The sequence below is a fragment of the Oratosquilla oratoria genome, chromosome 10 (genome assembly GCF_046742065.1).
Source record: "Oratosquilla oratoria isolate Oo_2021 chromosome 10, ASM4674206v1, whole genome shotgun sequence".
In the NCBI taxonomy this organism is placed as follows: Eukaryota; Metazoa; Arthropoda; class Malacostraca; order Stomatopoda; family Squillidae; genus Oratosquilla; species Oratosquilla oratoria.
The window spans coordinates 73,812,247-73,832,059 of NC_134786.1; the positions used below are offsets into that span (position 1 = coordinate 73,812,247).

The 19,813-nt window shown below is 37.6% G+C and overlaps 1 protein-coding gene across 1 annotated transcript in view; it reads right to left on the reverse strand.

Moving 5' to 3' along the window:
• The window catches only part of LOC143029307 (telomerase RNA component interacting RNase-like), a 34,195-nt gene that overhangs the window by 2,797 nt on the left and 11,585 nt on the right, over nucleotides 1-19,813 (reverse strand). The window contains exon 2 of the mRNA XM_076192064.1: nucleotides 4,631-4,720. Coding sequence (XP_076048179.1) covers nucleotides 4,631-4,720 — 90 coding nt within the window. The remainder of the gene's footprint in view (nucleotides 1-4,630; nucleotides 4,721-19,813) is intronic.

Here is a 19,813-nt window from a genome sequence, read left to right on the forward strand (position 1 = left end):
ATTAACAAGTCACATGGCCCAGACGGAGTTCCAAACTGGATACTGAAGGAATGTATAGACAAACAGGAAAAATATACAATTTAATTGAATGTTCACTCAAAGAAGGAAAACTACCAGGAGACTGGAAAAATGCCAATATAGTGCTAATATATAACGGGGAAATAAGGAAGACCCAACAAATTATAGACCGGTGTCCCTAAAGAGTACAATCGTTAAAATTTGTGAGAGAATCATCAAAGATGGACAAAATATCTGGAGGAGAATAATATACTGAACCCGATGCAATTTGGATTTTGACAAGGAAGATCATGTACCACTAATTTAATTTGTTTCTATTCAAGATTGATAGATATATTGCAAGAAAGAGATGGCTGGGCAGACTGTGCTTTCCTGGACTTACAAAAGGCATTTGATTAGGTACCACACAGAAAATTACTATATAAACTGGAAACAATAGGAGGCATACATGGAAAACTATTGAATTGGATGGAGGACTTCCTACAGGGAAGAAAAATGAGAGTGGTGCTCAGAGACAAATATTCAAAATGGGGAGAAATGAGTAGTGGCATTCCACAGGGGTCAGTACTAGGTCTGATAATTTTTGCTATATACGTAAATGACATGGATGACACAAAATTATTAAAGAGAATAAATTCCAAAATTGACTGTGACTCATTACAGAGTGATCTGAATAAAGTCTCAGAGTAAAGCAAGAGATGGGAGGTAGAGTTCAACATCAAGAAGTGCAGTATAATTGAATTTGGAAAAAGCAAGAAGAGAACATCAGGACAGTATAAAAATGATGGAAAAGAAGTAAAGAAAGTAAATTCTGAAAGGGACCTATGAGTAATCATCACCAAGACATGTCGCCAGATAAACATATAAATAAAATAGCCGGAGAAACATACAATTTGCTGAGATCAATAAAGGAGTCCTTTAAATACCTGTATAAGGGAATTATTAAAAAAAAATTATGACAAACACTGATAAGCCCAAAACTGGTATATGCAGTGCTGATACAGTCACCCAGTACAAAAGAGAATATAGGAAAATTAGAAAGGATACAAAGAGCAACGACAAAGATGGCCCCAACACTTTCAAACCTAACATATGAACAAAGACTGGCCGAACTGGAATTGCCAACCCTGGAACAAAGAAGAGAACGAGGGGACCTACTAACCATCTACAGAATTATGAAAGGTAAAGAATGCCTTGATAGAGAGGACCTATTAAAGTGGGACAGAGGAAAAACAAGGACATGCAATAAAACTCAATAAAGATAACTACAGAAGAGACCTGAAAAAGCACAGCTTCCCACATAGAGTGATAGATATATGGAACAAATTGGATGAAAAAATAGTGAGTGCAAACACACACAATACAAGAATTTAAGAACAAACTTGAAAGCGAAAGGATGAAAAATGAAGATACTAGCAAAAATGAGGCTTTGAAAAGAGAAGTAAAAGAACAAATACAAGCAGTGACTGAGAAAGTTAGAGATACCATAAAGGAGACAGATCTTCAAGAAATAAAATAAATGGAAAGTAGATTGGGAAGACAAAAAATACTTTTAAAGAAACTGTGCAACAAGTGGAAGAAAATGCAAAGGAAACTGATTAAAGTAATTAAAGATAAAAAAATTGGGTCAGGTTCACGGTTCACAGTTCATAAAAAAAAACTGTATACTAGTATATGCTATTAGAGAAAAACATAATATCACTAGATACTTAGATAAAAAGAGGAAGAATCAGCAAAAGAAATTTTGAAAGATACAATAGGAGGGGCCAAGAGATGGAAAAAGATATAGAAGTGCATAGAATGGGACTATACTCTAAAGTAAAAAAAATAGACCTCTAAAAACTAAAGTCTCAAATGAAAGTGAAGTACTAACAAAACAGCAAAGTTGGCAAAAAGTGAAAATTACAAAATATATAGAAAAAAAAAATAATAATAAAAGCTTAAAAACACTGACAAGAATGAATTTTTTTGGAGAGTGCTGGACTAGAGGCTGAAAAAATGGTATAAGAGGAAACACAATGAATAGAAAAGGGGGAAAAATAAATAAAAAGTATTCCAACATAGATGGTCTGATTTCAGGATTAAATGACTTAAACCATTATCTGGCAGAAGAAAAACCAGATATGATGGGAACTGTGGAAACAAAATTAAAAGGTCCACTACTACCAATTAGTGTTGGATATGGTTTATATAGTTACTGGATTAAACATAGAGAGGAAAAACTGGGTAAAGTCATGTTTTTGACTAAGGCTTAAATGTGACAAAAGATTATAGAAGGAAATGATGATAATGTGGAATTATGATAAAAGTTGAAAGTAGTGACATGAAAAGTGGAAAATTTGTAGTGATGTGCCTCTGAAAATGCATTCTTGGAGAGTGACTATTCCAAAATGTTGGAAGACACAAAGCATACATTAAATGAAATACTTAAAGGAGGAAACTTAGTAATTATGGGTGACTTTAACTCTAAAGAAATATGTTGGGAGATGACAGTGAAAGGTGGAGAGGACCTTTGGAGAAACATACTACTGGACATGACTAGCGAATACACAGTGACTCAATGGGTAAAAGAGAATACCAGATACAGAAATAATGAAGACTAATATTTACATCAGAGCCTGATATTGTGGATAAAATGGAATACAAGACACCAGTTGGGAAGAGTGACCACATTACTTGAGCTCAAACTTACAAGAGGAAATTTATCTGGGAAGAAATGAGAAACACAGAAAAGACTGATGTAAAACAAAATAATTTGGGAAACTCAGAAAATTCTTTCAAAAAGCAAGTTGGGAAAACTTCTTTAATGAAGAAACACAGGTGGAAGAGAAATGGATATTAAAAGAAATCTATAATGAAGGAGTGGATAAATATGTACCAAAACAAAAACAGGAAAAGGTATAAATTAAGTGCTGGTACAACAAAAAATGTAGTGAGGCAAAAGATAGAGACAAAGCTTGGAAAAGATTGAGAAAAAAGTAAGTGACAAATATATATCATACATATACCAAAGGATGTTCCCCCCTTACATTGGAGGTAGCAAAAAACTCCCTAATACACTCCACTCCCCTCCACACTCCCACTTATCTTGGCACCTCCAGGATGACGGGTCATCCCTGCATCTTGTCCACTGCCCTGGGTGAGAAGCAGTGTCCCAAGACCCAGCACATCCAGAGCAAGGCGTCTTCATTAAATCATCGACCCCCCCTCTCCCTCTCCCCCATGCAGAAAAGGAGAAGACAGGGAGAAATCCCTTTGGGCTGTGTAAAATTTTTCTCACATGTACTACCTCATCCCCCATCCTCCACCCATTCCACCTCATGCATCACATTATCGTCCATATACAACCAATCTCCATTCACCCATCTTCTGTCCTCTTCCGTCCTTCCTCGACAGACATTTCCCTCTTCCCGCAAACAACAGCTGGCTTATCTCCCACTTTTCTCCATTTTCTTTAACCATCTCCAATCCCTGACCCACCACCCTTGCATTTACCTCTCTCACACACACACACACACACACTTTAATTGCAAAGAAGTCTGCTGGGAAGAGATGACAGTAAAGGGTGGAGACAGCTCATGGAAAGAATGAGTGAAGACTAGTAAATGAGGTGTGGAAGGCAAATGTGGAAGGAGTGAACATGAGGGGGCGTCCTAGGATGAGATGGATGGATGGGGTAAAAGGGGCTTTGGGGATGTGCTGTGTCTTGCAACACTGCTTCTGTCCCAGAGTAGTGGACAAGATGCAGGGATGAACTGTCATCCAGGAGGTGCCAAGATAAGAGGGAGAGAAGAGGGTGGAGTGTGATAGGGATGGAATAGGTGAGAGTGGTTTTTAGGCCTTCGTTTTTTGGCTACCTCCCTTATAAGGGGGAAAAGAGCCTTTGGTATATGTATATATATATTATATATATTCAAATATATATATAATGAAGATGCTGATGCTAGCATCCTTGAGTACACACTTGAGCCTCGTGATGCCTACGTAGGCATCATCATACTGAAGTGGTTAATATAAGGTAATCATTACAATTAACCTAACCAGACTATGTTGTTGCAACCACAAAACACGCATGACCCAAACAGCCTAAGTAACACAAATAGCACATGCACAGTCATACATTTACAAACTGCATTACTGACAGCACACTAACCACAACATACACAGGGTGGATTGTTTGAGGAAGGAGCCTAAGAGGATGAATGTTTTTCTCTGTAACTCCATTGTCATAACCTACTGACATGATGAGCCAACAATCAATAATCAAGGACCTAAAGGAAATGGAAATTTCTAATCTTAAAGCATCACCCTTCCTTAGAAGAGCAGAACAAAATAGAATAATGGTAACAATTACATATGTAATAATGTGCATGTATATGTATGGAGCTACAAGTAGTTATCATTAGTGGGCCTAAATATGTACATTAAAAAAATTGTACTATATGTTCTGACAATGTCTTTGCACATCATTCAATCTGTGTCCATATCTATGATCAAGAAGAAGAAGAAAAAGCAAAGTGCAGTGCATATGCACAAACATGTGGTGAATTCATGGACTGGTCTTTTCTCAATACTCAACTTCAGCATTTGAAATACCTCACACTTGACTAACCTTGGCCTTGCTGTCCTGGTCTTGCTCCTCCTTCCTGGGTTTCTTGACCATCCCTGTGGGCAGCACTCGGCCGCCCCTCCGCTTGCCCACCTGTGGGGAGACAAGCTCACCACTGTTAGAAGGTGCCACCCATGCAAGCTGGGCCAAACAAACCTGGCACTGGCTACCACAGGTGGAGGAGTGCCAGCGCGCTCCACCGCAGGGTCAGCTCAGGAGACGCTGCAGCTGGGACATGACCTGCCCCTCTACATCACAGGTGTATAAGAGCAGACATGGAAAAAGTCCACATCCTGGAATCCTGTCCCCACCTGCAAAGGAACAAAGCACATTTTCCCAACAAATGATCAACCATAGTTGATCTTTTATAAGGGATATGCTGCATGTGTAATTCTCTATACAGACTCGCATCTACGGTTTATGCTATAAACACATGAAAAAATAACATTAAAAGTAAAGTCATTCCAACTAATGATGTAACTTGCAAAGCTGTGGAAAAAATAAATTGCAATCTTGAGTATTACTTTAGTTAAATGATGTACATTTATATCTACGAAAATAAATCTAAAATAAAATTATGAAAACCTTTCATTACCACACACTTCCTGATGAGACCAAATATAATGAAAAAGAGTTTATGCTCAAGCGACCAAAAATGAAAAAGCACAATAATGCATGGTCACAGGTAAAGGCATGCCTGACATTGACTATGTGCACAAATAAAATTATTACTTCACAAAAATGTATTACTATACAAGCCCATATATATTTCCTTAATACAGTGCGAAAAAAAAAAAAAAAATCCTTGTTATTACAATCTTTATTCTAAGTGACTATCTTCTAGGGTTTTCAGTACCTGTCAAGCATACCTCTATGAAAAAGAAAAACCAGCAAGTAACCAAGTTTACTTTCATTAACAAAATAATCATGCTGTACCTCTCTTTTGCTAATCCCTATACTTCTATAAGCTAACTTCAAATAATGTGATGATATTCCACAAGTTATTTACATCCTATGCTACAACACAGATACTACCATTTGCATTATTTACATGAACTGTCATCTACAGATCTAACTGTAATAGGCTATGAATTTTGATTTTCATGTACAAATGCAATCAACCTCTACTTACAGCAAATGGTGTGTGTGTATGTGTTCACCTAACTATTGTACAACAATAGAGCTATGCTTGTGGGGTCTTCTCTTTGTATTTTGTTTCCATCTGTTAAACTTGTCTCTGAATTAAATCTTTACTCATTTCCTCTTTTAAGTTATTCCATAAGTTCAAGCATCTGTATAGAAATAATTTTTCAGAGCTGCCCCATCCTATGTTTTCACCAATCTCCTGTCAAATATGTCCACTACTTCCTAAAACCTTTCTTTATACAGCCTCTCAACTAGGCCAGGGGCCATTATGATTATTATTCTTTGTATTTTCTCAATTTTATTTGTATATGTGGGGACCCTACCACTGCTTTATATTCCAAACAGGGTCAAATCAAGTTATCCAGGGTTCCGATTCTTTATCAGTTTTTTTTTTTCTTTTTTTCTTGACGGTTTAAGGATTTTTCATTACCCATTTTTGCACTTTTTCTGGACCTTAGTAAAGAAATTCCTGAATATTTTATATAGACCAGCACTTGTAAAAATGACTAGAAAATGTCATTCAAAGGCAATGAACCTTTTGAACATCTTGACCACTGTTGGAATCACAGTTGATGAGGGAATTGTTTTTATTGCCAATTGATGATAAGAAAAATATATATATTTTGAAAACTTTCAAAACTGGATTTTTATCATGCAATTTTTTTTTTTTTTTTTTTTTTTTTTTTTAAGGACCTGTATGAACTCTGTTATCTTGTTAGCTTTTTCATCATCTATCCATCACCAATTTAGATGGCACCTTCATTTTCATCACCAGTTTATCCTCTACCAAAAATATAGGTTGGCAAATTAATTTTCAGCATTCAACACTCACGAGATCCTTTACTTTTATAACTATAAAATTACTTAATTCACCATGAAGTAAACCAGTGATGGCCTATTTTGTCTCATCAAAAATCTTATCATACAGTAAATAATCTATAACCAACACTCTCAAGTCGCCATCTCTTTTGCTTGTGATTATATCAATCAATCCATTACCCTTGATCTCTTAATATTTTCTTTACCATTTCTTCTTCCAGGTAATCAAATTCCACTCTCATTGATCTTAGTAAATTGAAGGTTTCTCAAACTATTTTGCTGATATGCTTGTCTGGTGACATGTCTTTGCTGATAATTACTCCTAGGTCCCTTTCCAAGCTTACTTTATTAACTTCCTTTGTACCAATTTTATATTACCCCAATATTCTATTTTTACTTTTTCCTAACTCCATTATACTACATTTCTTTATGTTGAAGTTCACTTCCCACTTATGACTTCATTTCCAGACTTTATCCAGGTCTTTCTGTGCTGATTCACAGTCTTCCTCCATACTTTCTTTGGTAGTTTTGCATCATCTGCAAAGAAGTTCATATAACATTCCACACCTTCATCCATGTCATTTATATATATATATGGCAAACATAATCGGAGCCAATATCGAACCTTGTGGGACTCCACTTATCATTTCTTCCCAGGTCGAGTATTTGTCTCTAAGTGTGTGTATTTACCTAGTTGTATTACATGGGAAGGGAGCTATGCTTGTGGTGACCCGTCTTTGTATTCTTTCTAATTTCTTTATATTCTTTTTAGTACTGGATGTCCATAGTGTTGCTGTGTACTCCAGTTTTGGTCTTATTAGTGTAACTAATATTTTTTTAATCATTTCCTCGTCTAAGTAGTCAATGTAGTCTCTGACTATTTTATTGATATGTTTGTCTGGTGTCATGTCTTTGGATTATTACACTCTCTCTCTTTCCGAGTTCACTTTTTTTTTTACTGCTCTACCAATTTTATGATTTTTGATACTCTGTTTTTATTTTTTCCAAACTCCATTATACTACATTTCTTGATATTGATGTTCACTTCCCACTTTTGAGTCCATTTCCAGATTTTGTCCAGGTCTAACTGTAATGATTCACAATCCTCCTCTGTTCTTACTTTCTTTAGTATTTTTGCATCATCTGCGAAGATATTCATATAACAATCTACTCCTTCATCCATGTTGTTTATATGGCAAACATGACTGGAGCCAGTACTGAACCTTGCAGGACACCACTTATCATTTCTTCCCATTTCAAGTATTTATCTCCAATTACTACCCTCATTTTTCTCCCTGTCAGAACGTCCTCCATCCATTCCAATAATTTTCCTCTGATGCCACCTATTAATTCTATTTTTTTTGTTTTTTTGTGGTACCTTATCAAATACTTTTTGTAGGTCTAGAAAGGCACATTCTGCCCATCCATCCCTCTCTTGTATCATTTCTATTAGTCTTGAATAGAAGCACATCAGGTTTGTTGTACATGATCTTCCTTGTCTAAATCCAAATTGGTTTGGATTCAGTATAGTTTTTTCTTCTAGATGTTTAACCCATCTACTTTTGATAACTTTTTCACATATTTTTGCTAATGTTCTTGTTAGGGAGACTGGTCTGTAGTTGGCTGGATTTTCCTTGTTTCCTCCTTTATATATTGGTACAATATTTGCATTTTTCTGGTCCTGTGGTACCTTTCCTTCTTTGAGCAAGTGTGTGTGTGTGTATTTACCTAGTTGATTTTACAGGACAAGAGCTATGCTCGTAGTGACCTGTTTTTGTATCTCTCCACACCCAGTTTATTCTTAAAATCATGTATAGTTTTGCCATTCACTGTTTCTCCATTTAATTTGTTCCAGACATCAATCACTATGTGGGAAGCTACTCTTTTTCAGGTCTCTTCTATAAGTGTCCTTCTTTAGTTTCTTTTCGTGTCCTCTTGTTTCTCTTCTGTCCCACTTTAGTAAGTCATCTCTATAAAGAATTTCCATCCCTTTCATAATTCTGTAAATGGTCAATAAATCACTTCTTTTTCTTCTCTGTTCTAGTGTTGACAGATGTAATTTCTCCAATCTTTGTTCATATGTCAGATATGACAGTGTAGGTGTCATTTTTGTCTCTGCTCTTTGGATTCTTTCTAATTTTCTTATGTTCTTCTTTGTGCTGGGTGCCCACAATGTTGCGGCATATTCAAGTTTAGGTCTTATCAATGCAACCACCATTTTCCCCACCATCTCCCCATCTATGCAGTCGAAGGCCACTTTCATTGATCTTAGTAAGTTAAAAGTCTCTCCAAATAATTAATTGACATGTTTACCAGGTGTCAAGTCGCTTGAGATGATTACTCCCAGGTCCCTTACTGAATTGACTTTATTGACTTGTTTCCAATTTTATACTGACCCGATAATCAACTTTTGCTTTTTCCAAATTCTATTATGCTACATTTCTTAATGTTGAAGTTCATCTCACATTTCTGACTTCATTCCCATATTTTGTCTAGGTCTTTCTTGTAGTGATCTACAATCTTCTTCAGTTTTTACTCTCTTGAGTAATTTGGCATCATCAGCAAAGAATTTCAAGTAACAATTTACTCTCTCATCCACATCATTTATATATACAGAGCCTTGCAGGATGCCACTTTTCACATCTTCCCAGTTCGAATTTTTGTCTCTAAGTATCTCTCATTTTTCTTCCAATTAAGAAATCCTTCATCCATTCCAGCAGCTTACCTTGTATTCCTATCATTTCAATTTTTCTTATTAATTTTTTATGGGATACCTTATTGAATGCCTTCTGCAAATCCAAGAAGGCGCAATCTGCCCAGACATCTCTTTCTTCTATTATCTTAATTAATCTCGAGTAAAAGCAAACTAGGTTTGTGGTACATGATCTTCCACTTCTAAAGCCAAATTGTTTAGGGTTTACTATTTTATTTTCTTCCAAGTGTTTAGTCCATTTATTTCCGACTTTTTCACATATTTTTGCTACTGTGCTTGTAAGGGATACCGGTCTGAAATTTGTAGGATCTTCCCTATTTCCTCCTTTATATATTGGTACTTTATTTGCATCTTTCCAATCTTGCGGTACCTTTCCTTCTTTGAGTGAGACTATCTTGTATAGTTTGTCAGTTTGTCTATATACTCTTTCAATATCCAATTTGCAATTCCATCTGGCCCATGCAATTTCCTGACATCTAGGTTTTTTATTTGATCTCTTATTTTGTGTTACCTTTATTTCTTTCATTTTGGGTGCTCTTTCTTGTTTTCTATCTTCCTAAAATTGTGAGCTCTCAATTGTAAAAACCGACCTCAAATGTCTGATCATGACTTCTGCCATTTGTGTCATCTATATATTCTTTATCTCCTTCATGCAATTTCACTATTTCATGCTTATCCTTTATATATCTGTAGAAGAGTTTGTGTGTGTGTGTATTTACCTAGTTGTATTTTGTGGGAGAAGAGCTATGCTCGTAGTCACCCGCAGTTGTATCTTTCTGCATCCAGTTCTTTCTTAAAATCATGTATAGTTTTAGCACTCACTGTTTTCTCTTTCAATTTATTCCATGTATCTATTACTCTATGTTAGCTTGTTTGTCTTAGTATCACCTCGTTAGTTGTGCGTAAGTTGATACCTTTAGTTGTAAAGCTTTATGATCTAATTTTAAATAATTTCATCTGCCAAGTTATTAATTTCTCGATTCCTTATTGCTCTGCTAATCCTAATATCTCTATCAGTGTCCAAGGTTTTATCCATTATTTCCCCTTGGCTCCTAAATCCCGAGAATAAATCCTCATTGACATACCTGCTGGTCGTCTTCGGAGTACCATTTAGACATGTTTTTTTTTGTACAACTCCCAATGGGGACTCAATCCTGGAAACATCCAATCCTCTCTTGTATCCATTGCATGTTCTATAATCATATCAAGTAGTACATTTCCCCATAGGTTGTCTCCACCCTTCACTGTTATCTCTTCCCAGCAGATTTCTTTACAATTAAAGCCACCCATTATAACTATTCTTCCTCCATCTTCCATTATCTTATTTAGTGTTATCCTTGTGTCTTCTAACGTATTTTGTGCCGTTTTACGATGCACATAATTTACCACAAACTTCCTGCTCTTCTTATCCCTGTCCTCTATTTCCATTATAATCATCTCTATTTTTTCCCATATGTAACATTCCTCACATTTATATCCTTCTTAGGAACATAACTCCACCACCTTGTTTTACTTCTCTGTTTCTAATCCAATAATTATATGCACCATGTCCTACACTGTTGGGTAGTAAGGGTCCTTTCAATTTTGTCTCTATAATTCCGTTTATGTCTGATTCTTTCTCCTTCAGGTAATCATTCAGTTCATTCAAGCACGTTATTAAGCCATCTATATTTGTGTACGACACTTTTAATTTTCTGCTACCTCTATCCTGTTTTCGGGTTCCCTTCCGTTTTTCTCTGCTATGAACCATTTCCTCACTTTCATATCCACTACTCTCCCATAGTATTTCTCTGTCTCTGTTCTGTTCTCGTTTTTTTCCCCTTAGCTTCTATTCTTTTTTTCTCTTTCTTCTCTATTCATCTCTTTTTATCCATACCTGTTTACACAGATCACTTTTTGCTAGTTTCCCTGTTTTTGACAAGATATTCTCTACTGTCATTTGTGACCTGAATTTAACCTTAATTGGTCTGGATTTATCTATATTGTATTTCCCTAGTCTATATATTTCTTCAATTTCTTTCCCTATTTCTTGTTCATCTTCTTGAACTACTTTTAATATCTTGTTACTTTTTCATTCTCCTTTACTCTTGTAGTCCTATTTGGATTATGCTTCTCTTCCATCCCTGATATAATTATACATTTCCTTTAATCTGCTAAGTCTCTTACTATATTCTCCTCTCTCATCACTTTAATAACTGTGTCCTTTGTTCTTTCATCCGTTGTTCTACTATATCTCTAAATTCAATTTTGTTGTTCTCTTGGCCTTTTCTCCAACCCTTTACCTCTTTTGCTATGGACTCTTTATTATTCTTTAATTCCTCATTCTCATCCTTTACTTCTTTTAACTGTCTTATAAATTATTCTATTTCTTTAGTTAGGTTTTGATTCTCCTTCTTTAGTTCTTCCAGTTTATCAACTCTTTGTGTAACTAGTGTTAATTGATTAAACCTAACCTCCCATGCTTCGTTCATTTTTTTTAGTTTCTCCTCTACACTTACTAGTCGGGGGAGGTTGTCATCTCCTCCCTCATTAAATCCATAAAAGTAATTATCTTCTGTTTCCATTGAGCTGCTATTATCTATATTTCTACTCTTAATACATCTGCTCCCCTATTCTACTTCATCTGTGTGATCTGCACACCTTTTGTTGACACCTCTTCTGATGTCCGGAGCCTGTTTGTCCCCCTCCTTCCTTCCATTTTCCTCAATAACGTCTCCCCTTCTCATTTTTTTTCATTTGCCCACTACACCAGGAGCTTTCCCCTTCCCTACCAATACAACACAGGTACTCCCTTGTTGCTGTAATCCACAAAAATTGTGTTTCTTTCCGGAGTTCCAATCTTCACTGTTAGTCCGACATATGTACTGTATGTGTACTTACCTAGTTGTATTATACAGGAAGGGAGCTATGCTCGTAGTGACCCGTGTTTGTATCTCTCAGCATCGAGTTTTTTCTTAAAATCTTGAATAGTGTTTCCACACACTGTTTCTTTGTCTAATTTGTTCCAAGTATCTATCACTCTGTGTGGGAAGCTATTTTTTTCAGATCTCTTCTGTAATTATATTTTTTGAGTTTCTTTTTGTGCTCTCTTGTTTTTCCTTTCTCCCATTTCAATAAATCATTCTTATCTAAGATTTCCATTCCTTTCATAATTCTACAGATAATAGGTCTCCTCTTTCTCTTCTTTGTTCCAGAGTTGGTAATTCTAATTTGGACAGTCTTTGTTCATATGTCATTTTGGAAAGAGTTGGTGTCAGTTTTGTTGTTGCTCTTTGTAGAAGAGAAGAAGCGAGCTTTCACAGATTGGTTACAAAATAGGACGAGGGAGTAATATGAGAGGTACAAAGAAAAGAAAAGAGAAGTAAAGCAAAAGGTAAAGGAGGCAAAGAGGAGAGCAGATGTGAAGTGGGGTAAGAGTATGACAGAAAATTTTGAAAGTAATAAAAAGATGTTTTAAAAAGAAATTTAGAGAGGAAGAGGAGGCGAATTAGGCAGAGAAGAAAAGGTAAAAGGTGCAGATGGAGAGATGATAATGGAAGAGAAGACAGTAGGGGGAAGATGGGCAGAATATTTTAGGGAGTTGCTAAATGTGAAGGAGAATAGGGAGGGAAAGATAGTTGCAGTGGGAAATGCTAAGAAAATGACAGTGATGAGTGAGGAAAATGGAGGAGAAATAAGGAAGGATGAAGTGAAGGGAGTTGTTCAGATGATGAAAGCAGTTAAGGCACCTGGTCTGGATGGATGCCATGCAGAATGTCTAAAAAAAGGAGGTACAGTGATGGTGGACTGGCTGGTGAGGTTATTTAATGTTTGCTGGAGAGAGGGTAGAGTGCCAGAGGACTGGAGGAGTGCCTGTATAGTTCCACTTTACAAGGGAAAAGGGGACAAGTGTGAATGTAGTAGTTTCAGAGGGATTAGCTTGTTAAGTGTAGTTGGGAAGGCTTATGGGAGGATCTTGAGAGGATTAGGAGAGGAACAGAGGAAGTAATTGGTGAGGAACAGTGTGGATTTAGGACGGGTAAAGGTTGTGTAGAACAGATCCTTGAGGCAAGACAAATATGTGAGAAAGCTATAGGAAAGGGGAAGGATGTTTTTTGGGCTTTTATGGATCTGGAAAAGGCTTACGATAGGGTAGACAGAAAGGCACTATGGGAGGTTATGCAGATATATGGGATAGGAGGAAAGCTTCTAGGAGCTGTCAAGAGTTTTCATGAGAGTAGTAGAGCTTGTGTCAGGATTAGAAATGGAGAGAGTGAGTGGTTCGAGGTAAATGTGGGACTTTGTCAAGGATGCGTTATGTTGCCCTGGCTGTTCAACTTATACATGGATGGGGTAGTGTGAGAGGTAAATGCAAGGGTAGTGCATCAGGGATTGGAGATGGTTAAAGAAAATGGAGAAAAGTGGGAGGTGAGCCAGCTGTTGTTTGCTGACGACACTGCGCTTGTGGCAGGATCGGAGGAGGAGGGACTGAGGAAGTTGGTGACAGAGTTTGGGAGAGTATGTGATAGAAGAAAGCTGAAGATAAATGTGGGTAAAAGTAAGGTGATGAGATAAGGGGTGAAAGTGGCAGTAGACTGGAAGTGAGCATTAAGGGAGAGCGACTGGAGGAAGTGGATAGTTTTAGATACTTGGGTGCAAATGTGGCAGGAAAAGGTGGAGTGAAGGTGGAGGTAGAATGTAGATTGAGAGAAGCAAGTAAATGCCTTGGTGGATTGAAGAGTGTAATGAGGAATAGACATTTGGGAATGGATGCGAAGAGGAGACTGTATGAAGAAGTGATTGTGCCAACAGCATTGTATGGGGCAGAAACATGGAACATAAGAGAGGAAGAGAGAAGGAGTTTGAATGTGTTTGAGATGAGGTGTCTGAGAAATATGATGGGGGTTACTAGGCTAGATAGAGTGAGAAATGAGGTGAGGAGAAGAACGGGGGTGGAAAGGGAGTTGGAAGATAGGGTTGATGAAAGAGTATTAGGATGGTTTGGACACATGGAAAGAATGAGTGAAGAAAGACTAGTAAAAGATGTATGGAAGGCAGATGTGGAGGGAGTGAACATGAGGGGACGTCCTAGGATGAGGTGGATGGATGGGGTGAAGGGGGCTTTGGGGAAGAGGGGAATGTCTGTTGAGGAAGGACAGGAGAGGACAGAAGACAGGGGTGAATGGAGAATGGTTGTATATGGATGATGTTGTGATGCATGAGGTGGAATGGGCAGGGGGATGGGGGGTGAGGTAGTATGTGTGAGCAAAATTTGACGCAGCCCGAAGGGATTTCTCCCCCGTCTTCTCCTTTCATGCATGGGGGGGATGGAGAGGGGGGGGGTTGCCGATTTAATGAAGCGGCCTTGCTATGGATGTGCTGTGTCTTGCGACACTGCTTCTGACCCGCGGCAGTGGACAAGGTGCAGGGATGACCTGTTATCCAGGAGGTGCTAAGATAAGAGGGAGGGTGGAGGGGTGTGGAGTGTATTCAGGGATGGAATGGGTGGGAATGATTTTATGCCTTTTCCTTTTTGGCTACCTCCCTTGTAAGGGGAAAAAAGCCTTGGTATATGTTATGTATATTCTTTTTGGTTATGGGTGTCCATAGTGTTACTGCATATTCGAATTTTGGTCTTAATAGTGTGGTTATTATCATTTTTTTTTTAATAATTTCCTCATCGAAATAGCCAAATGCCACTTTTGTTGACCTCAATAAATTGTAGGTTTCTCCACCTATTTTATTAATATGCTTGTCCGGTGTCACGTCTTTGCTGATCATCACTCCAGTCTTTTTCCGAGTTTACTTTTTTGACCTCTTCACCAATTTTATAATCTCTCAATATCCTGTTTTTACTTTTTCCAAATTCTATTATACTACATTTCTTGATATTGAATTTCACTTCCCACTTTTGAGTCCATTTCCAGATCTTATCCAAGTCTTGTTGTACTGAGTTGCAATCTTCCTCCGTTCTTACTTTAGTATTTTTGCATTGTCTACAAAGAAGTTCATATAACACTCTACTCCTTCACCCATATCATTTATGTATATGGCAAACATGATCAGGGCCAGTACTGATCCCTGCGGGACACCACTTATCATTTCTTCCCAATTTGAGAATTTATCTATAATCACTATTTTCGTTTTCCTCCCAGCCAGGAAGTCTTTCATCCATTCCAATAATTTTCCTCTGATCCCACCTATTGACTATTTTCCTTTTTAGTTTCTTGTGTGGTACCTTATCAAATGCCTTTTGTAGGTCCAGAAAGGCACAGTCTGCCCAACCATCTCTCTTGTATTATATCTATTAATCTCGAGTAGAAGCAGATCAAGTTTGTTGTACATGATCTTCCTTGTCCGAATCCAAATTTATTTGGATTCAATATAGTTTTTTCTTCCAAATGTTTAACCCATCTATTTTTCACTGTCCAGTAATGTCGTAACACATTAATAAATACAATAAAAACCCACTGTTGATTGGATGTAAGAAAAGAAAGGAAATAACGATTTCCGTATATTTCGATCACTTGCTGAGATCCTCTTCAAGCGGAATACGTATTCCGCTTGAAGAGGATCACAGCAAGTAATTGAAATATACAGAAATCGTTATTTCCTTTCTTTTCTTGCATCCAATCAACAGTGGGTATTTAGCCATCTATTTTTGATTACCTTCTTGCAAATTTTTGCTACTGTGCTTGTCAGGGAGACTGGTCTGTAATTTGATGGATCTTCCTTGTTTCCTCCCTTATGTGTATGTATTTACCTAGTTGTATTTTATGGGATGAGAGCTATGCTCATAGTGACCCATTTTCGTATCTCTCCATATCCAGTTTATTCTTAAAATCATGTATAGTTTTGGCATTCATTGTTTCTCCGTTCAGTTTGTTCCATACATCAATCACTCTATGTGGGAAGCTATTCTTTTTCAGGTCTCTTCTGTAGCTGTCCTTTAGATTTTTTTTCATGTCCTCTTGTTTCTCTTCTGTCCCACTTAGTAAGTCGTCTCTGTCGAGAATTTCCATCCCTTTCATAATTCTGAAAATGGTCAACAGATCGCCTCTTTCTCTTCTCTGTTCCAGTGATGTGTGTGTGTATTTACCTAGTTGTATTATACGGGAAGAGAGCTATGCTCATGGTGACCCGTCTTTGTATCTTTCAGCATCAAGTCTATTCTTAAAATCGTGAATAGTGTGTGTGTGTGCACGCACAAATGCTGTAGGTCTGATTAAAATCTGAAATTTATGCTTTCTCTTATCCCATTACTCTAAACAGCTCCCCCAATTGCTTTAAAACTGTCATATACCAGTGTCTACACAAAACCTCAAATCAAGAGCCTAAAATTCACCTTCCTTCATAAAATCAAGAGCTACTGAAGATGACATTCTACTCGACTGAACAAGAGTTGAACCATAATGAAATTAGCCATACATAATTGGACATACACCATGACCTCTTAAACAGCCTGAATATTTCTGGTGGGTTGGGAATAATAAGTTGCATTGGAATGAGTTAACCCCTTAAGGACAATATATGCATACTCTGTTCCTGGTGACAAAAGTTGGAAACAATGCTCAAGTTTGTAATAAAAACAAAGAATAACTGAAGAAAATTTGTTGTCATTTTGTGGGACCATTTTTTCATGTTTAAGAAATGCCATATTATTAATCTGAAATTTTGTATGGCAAATTAAGATGGTTATACAAAATATTGTCACATGAAACATGTATACAATGTATGTGTTCAACTTCACACAGATAACAATATTATACCCCATGTGCCAAACAAAGAATGATGTGGTATATTCAAAGTGAGCACTATACCTGAAATATGTATAGCTCTAAGAATTTATGTATTTAGTGCAGAAAAAATTACAAAACAACTTGTAGGGGTGCATCCTTATGGGGTTCAGCCATTTCTCAGATAGTTAAACAAACCACACAACCAAAATATTGTTACCATGGTTTATTGGGTTAAAACATAATATTCATGAGCATGCAACTACATTTCAATAACCCCATGTGACATCTATTCAACAAAGATCAATAAACCCAACAACCCCTATATTAAGAAGCCAAATGCCTTTGGCATTACTTTGAAAATATGAAAGATATCCTAATTTACTTTCTAACAGCAAATATTTTACTGTGGACAGAAATAAACCTTGTTAAGAAATTTATAAAGACCAAAGTTGTAGTTATAGGAAGAGGAGAGGAGCAAGCCAGAAGGAGGGAAATGAAAAAAAAAGGTAAAGTAATTCAATACTAATTCCATGTTTGCTCAAATACTCTTACATCCTAAAAGTTACATTTTATGGATAAAATATACTTCTACTTGGCTAGTTTATTTTTCTGTTTTCAATAAAGGGACAAAATGACATATCCCCTAGATAGACTACACAGGCAGTGTAATAATCATACATATTAAAGATCATAAGGCAACCACGAGTTCAAGAAAATGAACAAGGCACTGAGAATCCAATCACAGCATAAAAAATGGACTTGTTCAGGAACTGCCTTCACGATGCTCATGCTAAGTCTGGAAGTGTCCATTTCAACCTTCCTAGTCCACACACAGGTGCATCAAGCACAAACTGTATTGCAGTGGACAATTGACAAGCATGGACTGCACTGTATTGCAACTGAAATACTCAAGCAAAGACCCTAATTTATGAAAGATGTAAATGGGTGCATTTTGGGGCAAAGCATTTGTAAAGTCTCATGCAACTTTTGGCCCTTCCATTCATCTTACATGCTAATTTTATAGCATGAATTCACTGACCACCCAAAACAAACCTAACCAGCATAGACAAATCCACAGCTTTTCAGCAGTAACTATAGTCTGGCATGGCAAGATATTTTCAATTTTTACCACCCATCAAATCATAATTGCTAGTGGAATACAGGGTGTTTGGGGGTAAATTTGATCTTTTTTCTTTATCTTCTGTCATTACAGAACCATTTGAAGGAATAGTGGTAAAGTGCAACAGATACCTGATTCTGTGTATTATTGGTGGGTGTGAGAACTAGAGAGCATGGATGATTGGAAAGCATCAGAATATTGGAAGAGTGACCTGCATCATGATGATTTGCGCCAGATAAAAAAATATGAAAATCTTAGCTGCAGCTCAGTGCTCCTTGAATACTATGAAGGCCATGATATGTGAGCTGGAGAATTGTGACAGAGATGTGGAAGCAATTGCTAGCAGGAAGGGTCATAGCAGGCATTCTTGACTCTGTCCACACAACAAAATTTGCCAAGAAGCTGGAGAGAGAGAAAATAGTCTGGCAAGATCTAGGCAAGGCAATTCGGACCTTGGGGAGAGAGATAGGCATTGGAGTGGTGACTATGAAGAAAGCACTGAATGGGGATCTTTGCTACTCCTCATACAAGAGGTGCAAGGGCCAACTTCTCACCACCAAGGGCCAAGAAACTCCTCAACAAGATCAAACACCCAATCGAGCTGGGGATACTCTGGTTCTTCTCAGACAAGAAGAACTTCTGCCAGGACCAGTTGCACCATGTGGAGAACAACAGGTGGCTAGTCTACAGTCTGCACGAAGTCCCATGCTTCATGAAGACCAAGTTCCCTCAAACTGTGATGGTATTTGGGTATGTTTCCAGTGAAGGCCATGTCATGCTGCCCCACATCTTTGAAGAGGGACTCAGACTTGCTTCAGATGGCTATATTGAATTGCTGTCCACTGTTGTCAAGTGCTGGGTGGAGAAGGTGGCTGCGGGAAGACCATACATGTGGCAGCAGGACTCGGCTGTGTCACACCTCCAGGAACATCCAGAAGTGGCTGTCTGAGAACTTCTACAACTTCATCAGCCTCAACATCTGGCCCCCCAACTCGCCTGATTGCAACCCCATGGACTATTATGTGTGGGGCACTGCTAAAAAGACACAAATTGTACAGCCTGCAACACCAAGGACGAGTCAATTACCAAGATCAAACTGGTGTTCAGGCATCTCTTGAAGGACACCATAAAGGCCACGTGCTGCAGGTTCAGGTCCTGCCTGGAGGCCATGGTGGAGGCTCAGGGCAACTTCTTTGAGTGGGCTGTATTTGGCAAAAGATCCTCTGAGAGATGCACTTTGAATTTTGAGAATACATAAATTTTTGGCCATATATAACGTTTTTCTTTCCTTTCCGAAAGTGTCAAATTTATCCCGAACACCCTGTACAGTTGAAGTTTTGGTATCACATTGAAAATATCCTAATAAGCTAACTGTACTTTCAAATCAAAGATAATAGTACTTCAAATACTGCATAAGCCTAACTGCAACTGAAAAAAATATGAGCAATGAAGGAGAGTGGAAGGCATTCAAACAGATTCTTGGAAGAACATGGAAATAGTAGGGATGGAGACAAGGAATGGGTGAAGGCATGAAGGGGAGGGGAAGGAGAGATGGAGAGGATGGGGAGAAGGGTGGGGAAGGAATGAAGAAAAGGGGTGGGGAAGAAATGTGAAGAAGGGGAGAGGGAGGAATGGGAGATGAATGGGGAGAAGTGGAGGGGAAGGAATGA